General features: G+C 40.2%; 1 protein-coding gene across 1 annotated transcript in view; it reads left to right on the top strand.

Annotated features, from left to right (window-relative positions):
- Nucleotides 1–2058: 2058 nt before the first annotated feature.
- ARHGEF4 (Rho guanine nucleotide exchange factor 4) overlaps nucleotides 2059–10558 on the top strand; it is a 215405-nt gene continuing 206905 nt past the window's right edge. Inside the window, exon 1 of the mRNA XM_027672528.1 lies at nucleotides 2059–2187. Coding sequence (XP_027528329.1) covers nucleotides 2095–2187 — 93 coding nt within the window. The 5' untranslated portion in view covers nucleotides 2059–2094. The remainder of the gene's footprint in view (nucleotides 2188–10558) is intronic.

Below are 10558 nucleotides of genomic sequence, written 5' to 3'. Positions count from 1 at the left end.
ACATTTCTTTGGTTTGACTTCTCCTTCCCTGTCATTTTCTATGTCAAGTGTTCTTTAGCTGTGTTTAAAATTGGCAGCAACAGTGAGCAGGCTTTTGGCATGGCCACAGTTGCTTTCAAACAAAGATAGTCTCCTCACCTCCAGGGACAAGAGAGCAGGGGAGAGTTGTGAAACTTTACTCCCCATGAACTCGTTTGCTTTCATGCTCAGGATCAAGAGTTCTGGCTTGTCCCTGTGCAGAGCAGGCTGCTTCACAAGGGCTGTGGTCCCTGCCTGCTGATATTTGAAGGTCCAGGAGTGGTCTCCTGATCAGCTACAAGTGGGAAAACATAGAGGCTGCTGCTGATTGCTCAGAAGGTGTGTTATGTCAGAGTAAGCATCGTGTGAGAATTGCAGGCACATGTTGACTGCAGGGGATGTGACAGGAGGAGTGAGCACTGGGATGCAATCCAGCTGCTTTACAGTTGCTAGAGCCAGCTTGCCTTCAACATCTGTACTCAGGAATTGCCTGCAGGAATAGAAATTATGTTGCACTTTATTCCAGCAAGCCATCACAGGAAGGTTTGGCTCTCTAATTCATTGTATTTTCTCTTTCTCAAATTTGTATGAACGTGAAAAGAAAAGGAAATAATGGCAGCTGTACCCATCAGGAAATAGGTGAGCCAGACACTTTGTAAAATGTATCAGACTAAAGAAATGTGTATGTTTTCTGCATTTCATTTGCTGTTTCTTATGGACAGACTGTATATGGGTGTGTAGCAATTTTGTTTTTACCTTTTGTATCCTGAAACACCCGTTCTAACAATAAAATGTATAACTTACAGGTAACCCTATGAAAATCATTCAAGGTGGTATTTAATAGGGTTAATGATCATAAAATTGGATGGCAAGCATTTACTCACTACTGTGTCTGATGCTTGAAGGTAGTTCAAGAGGATGGAATCTTTGGGTGTTAGATCCTCTCTATGTTAAAAGATACTGGAGCTCTTGATTAGTTCTTCATCAAACCACAGTGTTCTCTTCCTTTAGTCAAATATCCTCTCCGTGGTGGGGGAGATAATTTGAAGATAGCATAAATTTCTGGATGAAGTCACCAGTAAAGTTAATCCTGTTGATTAAAATTATGCCTTTTAGTTGTTGATGCTGTTGAATTCTCATAATTGATACAATTAAACCTAAGAGGTCCTTAAAAAGGTCCTTAAAATTGTTCTTAATGTACAAGTTTGAGCTGTCACAAGGCACAGATGAGCTGCTTAATGTTTAGCTAAAAATTACTTAGTTAATCTCTTGCATATTTTCTTCATATTTTGGCCTATGGAAGGGCTGTTCATTATTTGAGAATGTCTTGGCTCCAGTCCATCTGCAAGACCTCATTTATTCTTTTGAAATTTGTAGCCTTCCCAAGCTTGGCATCTGCGATATCACAGACAATGAATTACTGTGGCTGAAAGTCTCTGGAATGAAAAAAACCTCCTCCATAAGAACATAATTTTTTTTTTTACAGATTCGGGATTTGTTCTGAGGAAACACAGTTGACAAAAAAAATAAAGTTTTCAAAGCTAACAGACTTTTCATCTTCTTTTTCCCCCTCCAAATGAACAAGGAAGTACTGATGCCGAGGACTTGCTCTTTAAATAAATGGAATCTTTCTCTCCTCTCTTGGCAACAACAGGAGTATTCTTGTGCTGTATGACAAGGCTTGCTAGTGCTATATTTGTCTTGTAGCTGTACACACATTTGCAAGAGGTTGTTCAATAAGAGAAAGGCAAAGAGCCAATACAGTTTAAAGAAAGTTTATTCTACCACAGTCTTAACTTTTTGGGTTGGCTTAAAGACAAGGCTGCATACTTCTGGAGGATCAGGGAATATCATTACTGTTGTGAAAGTAAAACTTTTCTGAGTTGTCTCTGGAAGGATTAGGGCTGTGGAGAAGGGGGGGGCTGGGGGTGTGACACCACAGACGTTTTGAAAATGGAGTTCAATAGATGTTTGGGTGCATCAGCAGAAGAGGAAAAAGGAAGATGAGAGGGTGGGGAGGGTGATATTAATAATGCTGGCAGTAGTGCTGACCATGAAGAGCTGGATTTGGGACAAATGTACCTTACCTGTTTGCCTGAAAGATATATAAAAGTGAAATTCCCTCTGACAGCGTACCTGACATGCTGGCTGTTGCTGAAACTTTGCAAGGTAAGAAATTTTAGTACAAATCTGTGGCATTTTTAACTTCCTATGTGTTTAAAATAAGTTTCTGCTGAAGCACTTGAGAATTTATTGTGTACCTTCATTTATTGTTGCCTTCATGCTTTATTAGGAAAAGGAGCCCTGTAAATATTGACATTGTAGCCAGAAACAGGTGATTCAACAAGGGAAAATTTGAAGGGGCTACTAATGAAGTACTATACAGAGCAATACACTAGTAATAGCTAGCCAGTTTGTCTCTGTATACTGTTACATAGTTGCAAGGGATTTGACATTATTTTATGTTAATTTATAGGTGAAATTTCTTGTAATGCTCTTCACTGGTTTGCATTCACCTATTGTGCTGGATGAGTACCAGAATGTACTTTAATCCTGAAAATGTGACCATTGTAAAAGCAAAGAATTGGGGGGGGGTTGGAACATTTTTGTCAAATATAAGGGGGAATCAGTTTTTGAGGTTGTGGTTGGACTTATTTTAAAATTGATCTGGGCACATCTCATAAAATCACTTTTGCCTAATGTGTTACGGGGTAGGGAAGCAACATTGGCCCAGGTATAAACACCATAGTTCATTCCATTTCACGTTGTGAAAAGCTGTTTTAATGTTCAGATTGAAGTAAGGAAACCTCCAAAAGCGATAAGATTTAAGCTTTTAGATTTAAGCAGAAAATCACTGAGATATTTGACCTTCAAATGCTGGTTCGTTTATGCATAACAATGGTATATTCGTGAATTTAGAACGTGTAATCGGTCTTGATTTGTCTCTCTATTACTGCATTCAAGCCTTACTGTTGTAGGCGCTTAGTTGATGGGCAGATCATTAGATAGATCAAAACAAACGGCAAGGCAGCATTTGCTGGCTGCTTTTTCTTCTAAAGTGTGTGACAGAGGAAATCCATGATGATGATGGGGTGGAGACCACAGGAGTGGGGCCAGGTGATGCCTCAGCAGCAACGAGCCTTCCCCTCTATGTGTGTGGCAGCTTTGGGGCAGTTACATCTGCTTTTTTGCCAGCATAGCTATGCAAAACTATAACATAAAACCCAATACTAACAGTTTTATCTGTTAGATTGCTAGATAGCTTTTTTCCATATATATTCATAGTGTCTTGGCTCTTGTCTGTGTGTAGTGTTTATCCTGTGGTGCCAGTTGCTTGCATTAGGTGGCAGATAGAGACCCTTCCATGTGACTTTTTCGTGTAGTCTCTCTCCTTGCTTACTGCAGGGATCTTTTGTGAGGGTAACTGAAAGGGGTAGGAATCCACACAGCCCTGAGGGTGGAATAAATAGCCCTAGGGCAGATGTCTGAGCAGCGAGTCAGAGCCATCCTGTGAGGCAGAGACTTCCTGATGGTTTTGCGGAGTGCTGATCCAGGGTGGGGAAGGTTGCACCTTGTCTGGATTCTAATTGGTTTGATTGGTTTTCTTGTGGTTTGACCTGTTTGCAACCATTGAGTTTGTAGGTCTTAAGATCCATATCTGTTTTACAGAATGAGCCAGAGCCAGTGGCTGTACATCAAGTAGTTGGTCTCTGTGTGTGCAACAACTACAATACCTGGGACTCACTGCCTGTGCATAGATATTTTGGTAGATTAGTTGTGATATGTGCAGGAAACATTGAGTGGCTGGACACAATGGTCTTGTGCAAATGTTACCTCTAGGATAAAAGGTTGTTCCATTTCTTTGTGGATGTAGTTTCTTAAAAGACAGGAAGAGTTTTTAAAATACATAAGCCAGAAGAGATGCTTCTGTCTGTGATTGTCCCTGCTCACATAAAGCATTATATTTGCACAGTGCATATAAGTTTTTTGAGTCGGGAAGGGAAAATTCATACTGCAGTAGAGTGAAGAGAGGTAATGTAGCTTCTGCTAAAATCACAAATTTCTTCAGACAGCTTTCTGAGAACTTTACAATGCCCCAGCTAAGCCAAGAGGATAACTAAACCTCTGATTTATTAATGCTTCTTTCTTGCTGAGCTTTCTTAAAGACTGTTCAGATTGGAGACCCCATTTTCTTATTTCCTGTACCTCTTCCATGACTTAAATCTCTTCCAAGTCCTAATCCATTCAAAAAGTGCTATTTTTTTCTCCTTCCCCCTCGCAAGAACAAAAGCAGCACAGTGTGGCTTTTTCTCAGGTTCTGCAGCTTGGCAGAACCCAGGAATCCTGCCGAGGTGGGAGGGGAGGGAAGGCCAACAGCATTGAAATGGTGCTGTGTTACAGAGGCACCCTTTGTGACAGCTTGTGTACATCCCCTATGCATCAAAATGGTTCCAGTTCTTGCCTACAAATAGGGCTCCAGGTGGTCATGGCTTGGAAAATATCAGGGGCTCCCTATAACTCCTTATCAATGCTATCACAAAAGGGGAAGTAGAGTCACGTGTCCTTTGTGTGAGTGGTGGAATGAGCCCTGTGTCTCACCCTTCTGCAGACTAACACAATGAGGAGAGACTGTGTTTAGCAGGTGAGAAACCAGACACTGACCTGTGCCTACTCTCATGCAGTTTGACATGAAGTTTAGGTACAAAATAATCAAATCCCACCTGTGAGCAATGAGAACACATGCAGTAAGCCTGTCAGAGTTCAAGAAGCCTCTTCTGTAAACTGCCATCTGGGAAACATGCCACTCGTGTCCCCAAGGCTGGCTTCTGTTTTTAGGATTCACCACTCCTTGTGGGGAAGAGAGAAGAGGCTTTGAACCTTTCTAAAAGTGCCACGTGCCACCAAGGTTGTCCTTTCAGCCAGTGGTCCTTTTCAAGCCCCATATACAAACATGGGATTGTTGTGAAGAAAGGATGGTTGGACACTCATTTTTAGATGTCTCTCAAGAAGTTAAGCTTTTTGCTTCTGTACAAAGATGCAGGTGGCTAAATGTTACAGCTTGTCTATAGATAGAGCTTTCCTAATCTCCCATATATTATCCAAATTAGTGTTCTCAAGCTATCTTATGAAATGGTGAGTTTCTCCTCTTGAGCTAACAGGTTTTGCACCAAGTAGCCCTTACTTGCAATGAAGCCCCTTGGATGTGTGAGTTTGATTTTCAAACCTTGTGAGGGCAGCTCTGCTGCCAGATCTTACACATGGACAGTGCTTCTCTGACATTTTTATTGCATATGTTACTATTTCACACGGGTGGACTTGGATTATTTTGTAACCAAACTGCATGAGAGTGCACACAGATTGGTGTCTGGTTGCTCACCTGTTAAACACAGTCCCTCCTCATTCTGTTAGTGTTAGTTGTTCCCATCGTAAATCAGCTCTTTATTTTACAGTTTGTAAACCTGTATTGTGTCTAAAGATACTCACAAAGAAGCAAACAGCTTTATGAACTTGGAAAAAGTTTTAGAAACAAATAATTAAATTAGTGCAGTCTCCTGTGGGCAATTCCCTTTTTTATGTATAACAATGATTTATATTGATTTAACAAGCTGATTACTTTCTAGCTTAAATAGAGTTCTGAAACACTTTGAAACAAAGATACCCCCAAAGAGAGATGGACATCATGTTCCACACTGATTGCAGGTCACACTAACTTTTCAAAACAGTCAATAGTTAATATGTTAAGTTTTTGAGGAAGAGAATAAATGATTAAAAAAAAATCCTAAAAATGCAAGCAGGCTTTACTTCAGATTTAACATAAATTTAGTTGAACTGATGCTCTGTTTCAGTAATTTACAGTAGTTCAGTAATATTCAATACCTCTGAATATCAAAACCAGTTGGTTAATGCATGTCATTTCCCTGTTACTTACTGTACCTTAAGCATTTTCTGTCAGCTCACCTGGTATTTTTTTAACTGCCTAAAGTCCACACAACAGGCAAAATAATGGTGAGACAGATCTGTAATCTAATTTCTTGCCTGTGTACATACTTTTAGATACCAGGGCCTATGGAGCTTCCAACTTTTGTTGCTGTGAATTTGTACATGCTACATAAACCTACCAGACTGGATCCCCAGTGAGAGATTAAATCACTGTCCTGTTATTTAGGGAATAGGAGCTTAATTCTCAGCTGTTCCTCTGACTTTTACTCTGTATTCATAATCTTACTGTCCTTGGCTCAGCTCATTGTCTGTAAAAGGAATAGCAAATTTGTTTGATTTTTTTTCCTGAATTTATTTTGATTTTTAGTTCTGATTATAAGCACTGTAGGGCTGGACTATCTTTCAGTATAAATATGGCAGTGGTAAGGGCAGCCTAATCAACAGTATGGGATGAATCCCTTTCAAGGGGAAAGAGGAGACTGGTTTTCCTATACTGTGAATGAATTTTCCAGCTGTTACGCTGCGATCATAAGGAAGTGAGGAGGCACTACCTGCCTTCTTATGCTGTCTGTTTGAGGAAAAAAAGGATCAAGAGAGGCAATTTTAGCCCTTTCTTAATTGGTGACTTCTAAAAGTTTTTCAGTGAAAGTGTGGCCACTTCTGCAGATGTCACATTTTCCATACCAACAGGCTGGAAACTCTAAGACACAGGTGGTTTCTTCAGGAGAGATGTCTCTTTGGATTCCAAATGACAGCCCCTAAGAAAATCATCTAGTGAAGGGAGAACGGGTTTTCAGATATATCTTGTCACTATTTTGTAGTGGTTAGCTGGGATTGATGCCTGCAAACATGCTATTGCTCTGGTTTCAGCGCTCTCCATGTACTCTACTGAGAACACAACTGATTTAAGTTTCAAGCATGAGAAAGTTGAGTCTGGAAAACCCAATTTGAGGTTCCTATATCTTTTTGAGTTTGTTTTCAACATGACTTACTGTGCTCAAGGAAGATTTTGGCAGATTTTGAACCTTGATAGACAGAGTGTGAGACATGTTTAACCAGTGGACAGTCCTTCCTGCCCTGTCCTGGTAGGTGGCACTTGAATCAAAAAGTGGAAATACTGCAAGGGAAACTGGCTGACTCCCTTCACAACTATTTTCCAGCTACCTTAAGTGTTTATTGGACATTACAATGGATTTGGTGGTGGTTTGTTTGTTTGTTTTTGTTGTTGTTATTTGATATGCACACACGGTCTTGCTGTGTCTAGAACTCCTCCCTAATAACTTGTGAACACTGTGGCCAATTTCAGCAAAATTTGAGGGAGGCAGAAGTTACAGAGTTTCCATCAGGGAGAGGGAAGTAAGTACTCAGGGAGTGGGAACAGACACTCTGCTAATGCTCCTCCTGAGGGAAAGGCTCCTGCATAAATCCATCCCTTAATTAACATCAGAAACATTGTAAAATGTTTTCATTTCCATATTGGAGAACTGCAGAGCTGTAGGAAAAAGGACTCTGTTGGTTCAGCTGCTTGTAGAAATACATGTTTTCTCAGTAAAGTGTTTTTTATTTGGCTGTTAGTGGAACTCCAGTGAAGCTTACTGTTTGTCTTTAGTCCTCAGAGTAAAAGCCAAGATTTTTAAGAAGTGCAACTTGAGACAACTAAAGAGGGATGTTTTTCAGGAAGCCCTAAACATTCCCTCCCCCCTGCCTCTTGGAACACTGACTTTTTAATCTGTCGGCCAGAATTTGCGATCTCCTTTCACTCATTTGGTCAAAGCTGCCAATATTTTATTTAGGGTCAGGCTCTGAGGGTGAACAGTCTGATTAGATACACTAAACTCCTAAAACATCAAGAGATGTTCTGTGGGACTTATTTTGTTCAGGGGAAATATTTCTGAATCTGTTTTCCTTTAATTTGTGCTCCAATTTTCTGGATTCCTTTGGGCCAGAAATATTGAAACAGCCTGTTTTATATTGGAATAGTACTTGGAGTGCTGGGTAGGAATAACTGCTGTAGAGAGACAAAGCAATGAAAATGGAAAACAGCGGAGGGAAAACTGGAAAGTATTGAACCTGTCAGAGAGCTTGGTTCAGACTGATTTTGCATCCTGGGCAGAGATTCAGTTCTTTATGGGCAGTGTAAACCAGTCAGCATGTGCTGGGGACTTTGACTTCCTCCTTTCCCCATCCCAAAATGGCAAGAATTGAATTTTTTCCAGTATCTTTAGTATTCATCAAGCCATGTCCTGGATCCAGCTCTGAGCTACAACCAGTGTGTTCAGAGTGCAGGCTGTGAGCTGCAGAACGATTCTGAAACATTCTTTAGAAAGCCTGGGGAATGATTGCTGGAAAAGCCAGCCACATCCCTCTTTTACAACCTCATTCTCTTAAAATTATCAACCTTCCTTTGTGTGGGGCAGTGTGTGTTCAGTAGCTACTTTTCAGTGCAACTGTCTTTCTCAGTTATTTAAATAATGCTCTCAATCCAAGCTGTATTGTTCTCTTTATGCTGTTAATTTGAGACCAATTCCTGCCATGAACCTGCAGAGTCCTGCAGCACTGGAGCTCATGAATCGGGGCAGAACTTTCTTGCTGAATTGTGACCTGATGATTAGCTTAAAAAAAAAATTACTGAAATCCTGCGTGACTAGCAGACTACACAGGGTGGATTAAGAACCTGTAAATAGATGACTGAGGACAAACTACTTCTTGTGCACACTGGAATATTTGATGCTCTTCCTAGAAAGTTTCTCATTATTAGAGAAATCTAATACAGTGCTGTATTTTGTTTCTCCTCCTGTTTGTTTTTTTTGGAAGAAAAGCAGAACTGGTGTTGGACAGAAATAAAACCCCTTACTTGATGCTTCAGGTGCGGTGCTCTGAGTGAGATTATTTGCAAATTTGGATTAAAATTGGCAAATAAGGAAGAATTTGTGCTGCTACAATCCTTGAATAAGATGTTGCCAGACAGCATGATGTATAAATACCCATCAGAATGCTTGGGCAGGGCATCACTCTGCCACTCAGGAGTAAGCAGTGAAATAAAATTTGAATTTCCAACTAACAACAAGCATTTTCTTTCTACACACTTAACTCTGATTTATTTGGAAACTTGCATTTACACTGAAAGCAGTGTGTCTACATGTGAAAAAGCTGGTTTTTGTAGAGCCATCAACCTTCAGTCATACTATCCCAATTCCTATGAAAGGGATGTAGAATAATATGGATAATTAAAAACAACAAAAAAAAGCAATCAATTTTATCCCTTTGCATTGAGTTTTATTAGATATATTGCATTTTTCCCTTAGTCCAAGGCAGGTTTTATTCCTTAACTCTCAACTTTGCTTTTGGATTAAATCAGTGAATTTATTTGCAGATTACAGAAAATAATATCATTTTGATTATGGTCATTATAAGTAAATCGTCATTTAGATTCTAGGAAAAGAAAACGGCAGGATAAACCTTGAGAGCTCACCTTTTCTGTCTTTATGCAGTAGATAAGTGTATTGTTGGTGTTTAGAGAACTTCCAGATAATAGAGGAATCAGGATGGAATTATTTACCATAGTTCAGATACAAGCTCTGAGAACAGACCCAAGTTCACAGGCAAATTTTCAAGGAATGCCTGTCCAGTTCTACCCCTCGGAATTCTCCAATCCACACTCTGCCAGCTGCTTCTGCCCCAGGGGCATCCCCCTGGATGTGCAGCTGCCCCCCTGAGCCATGATTTTAGTATCCAGATGTGTTCCCATGAACTGCAGTCAGCACTGCTGTTCCCTTCAGCCATTCCAGCTGACTTTCCACTTTGGTATAAGCGAGACCCCCTAAGGCAGACAAGGTCAGTGTAGCATCCATTTGTGTTGTACAGGTGAGATGAGTCTATCCTTTGGACATCATCTGGAAAACTTGTCCAGCAAGTTGTGTTGCAAAGTTATTTACTAAAATCTTATATACTGATCAACAACACACCATGGTGGCATCATATGAGACAGGAAATTAACAGCATGAAAGATACTTTTTATTTATAGCTTTTAGCTTTATTTATAGCTCCTTCTGTATTTTCTTTAGCTTTTCCTGGTAATTGTATTTGATATTATTCCCCAGAAAGCAATATCAATGCCCTATATTAACTTACATGGGAGAGAATGTCACAGTCTTTGTTATACTTTGTGTGTTCCTGCAGAGCTAAACTGAAAAGAGTAGGGGGAGGGGGGAACCCTAGTATTTGGAAACATTTTGTGAATGTTTCTGTACTGCCAAAACAGACAGATAGCTTTCGTGCTCAGACACAAAGTTATGGGGTGGGGCAGGCAGAAGGGATTAATTTTGTTTCCATATGAATAAGTAGGGGTTTTTTTGGTATTATTTGCTATAATCCTATTAGCAAAATGGACAACCCTAGTACAATTTGGTAGCCTGTCTCTCCCTGCTGAAACAGAGACCAGGCCCTTAAGGTGTGGTGAGAAGCGCGTGGGTGATAAACCAGAATGCGGAGAAAAACTAATGTCAGTGCTCAAGAGACAATAACTTTCATAATGTTGCCAGTAAAGTTTTCAAATTGGAATTTTTTCCCTTAAAAGTCCCAGCTCCTAGAGGCACGTGAC

Source organism: Neopelma chrysocephalum, unplaced genomic scaffold (assembly GCF_003984885.1).
Source record: "Neopelma chrysocephalum unplaced genomic scaffold, ASM398488v2 Primary Assembly neopelma1_97401, whole genome shotgun sequence".
NCBI lineage: Eukaryota > Metazoa > Chordata > Aves > Passeriformes > Pipridae > Neopelma > Neopelma chrysocephalum.
Note: the sequence above shows the minus strand (reverse complement) of the source record. Positions and strands in the feature narration are given on the sequence as shown.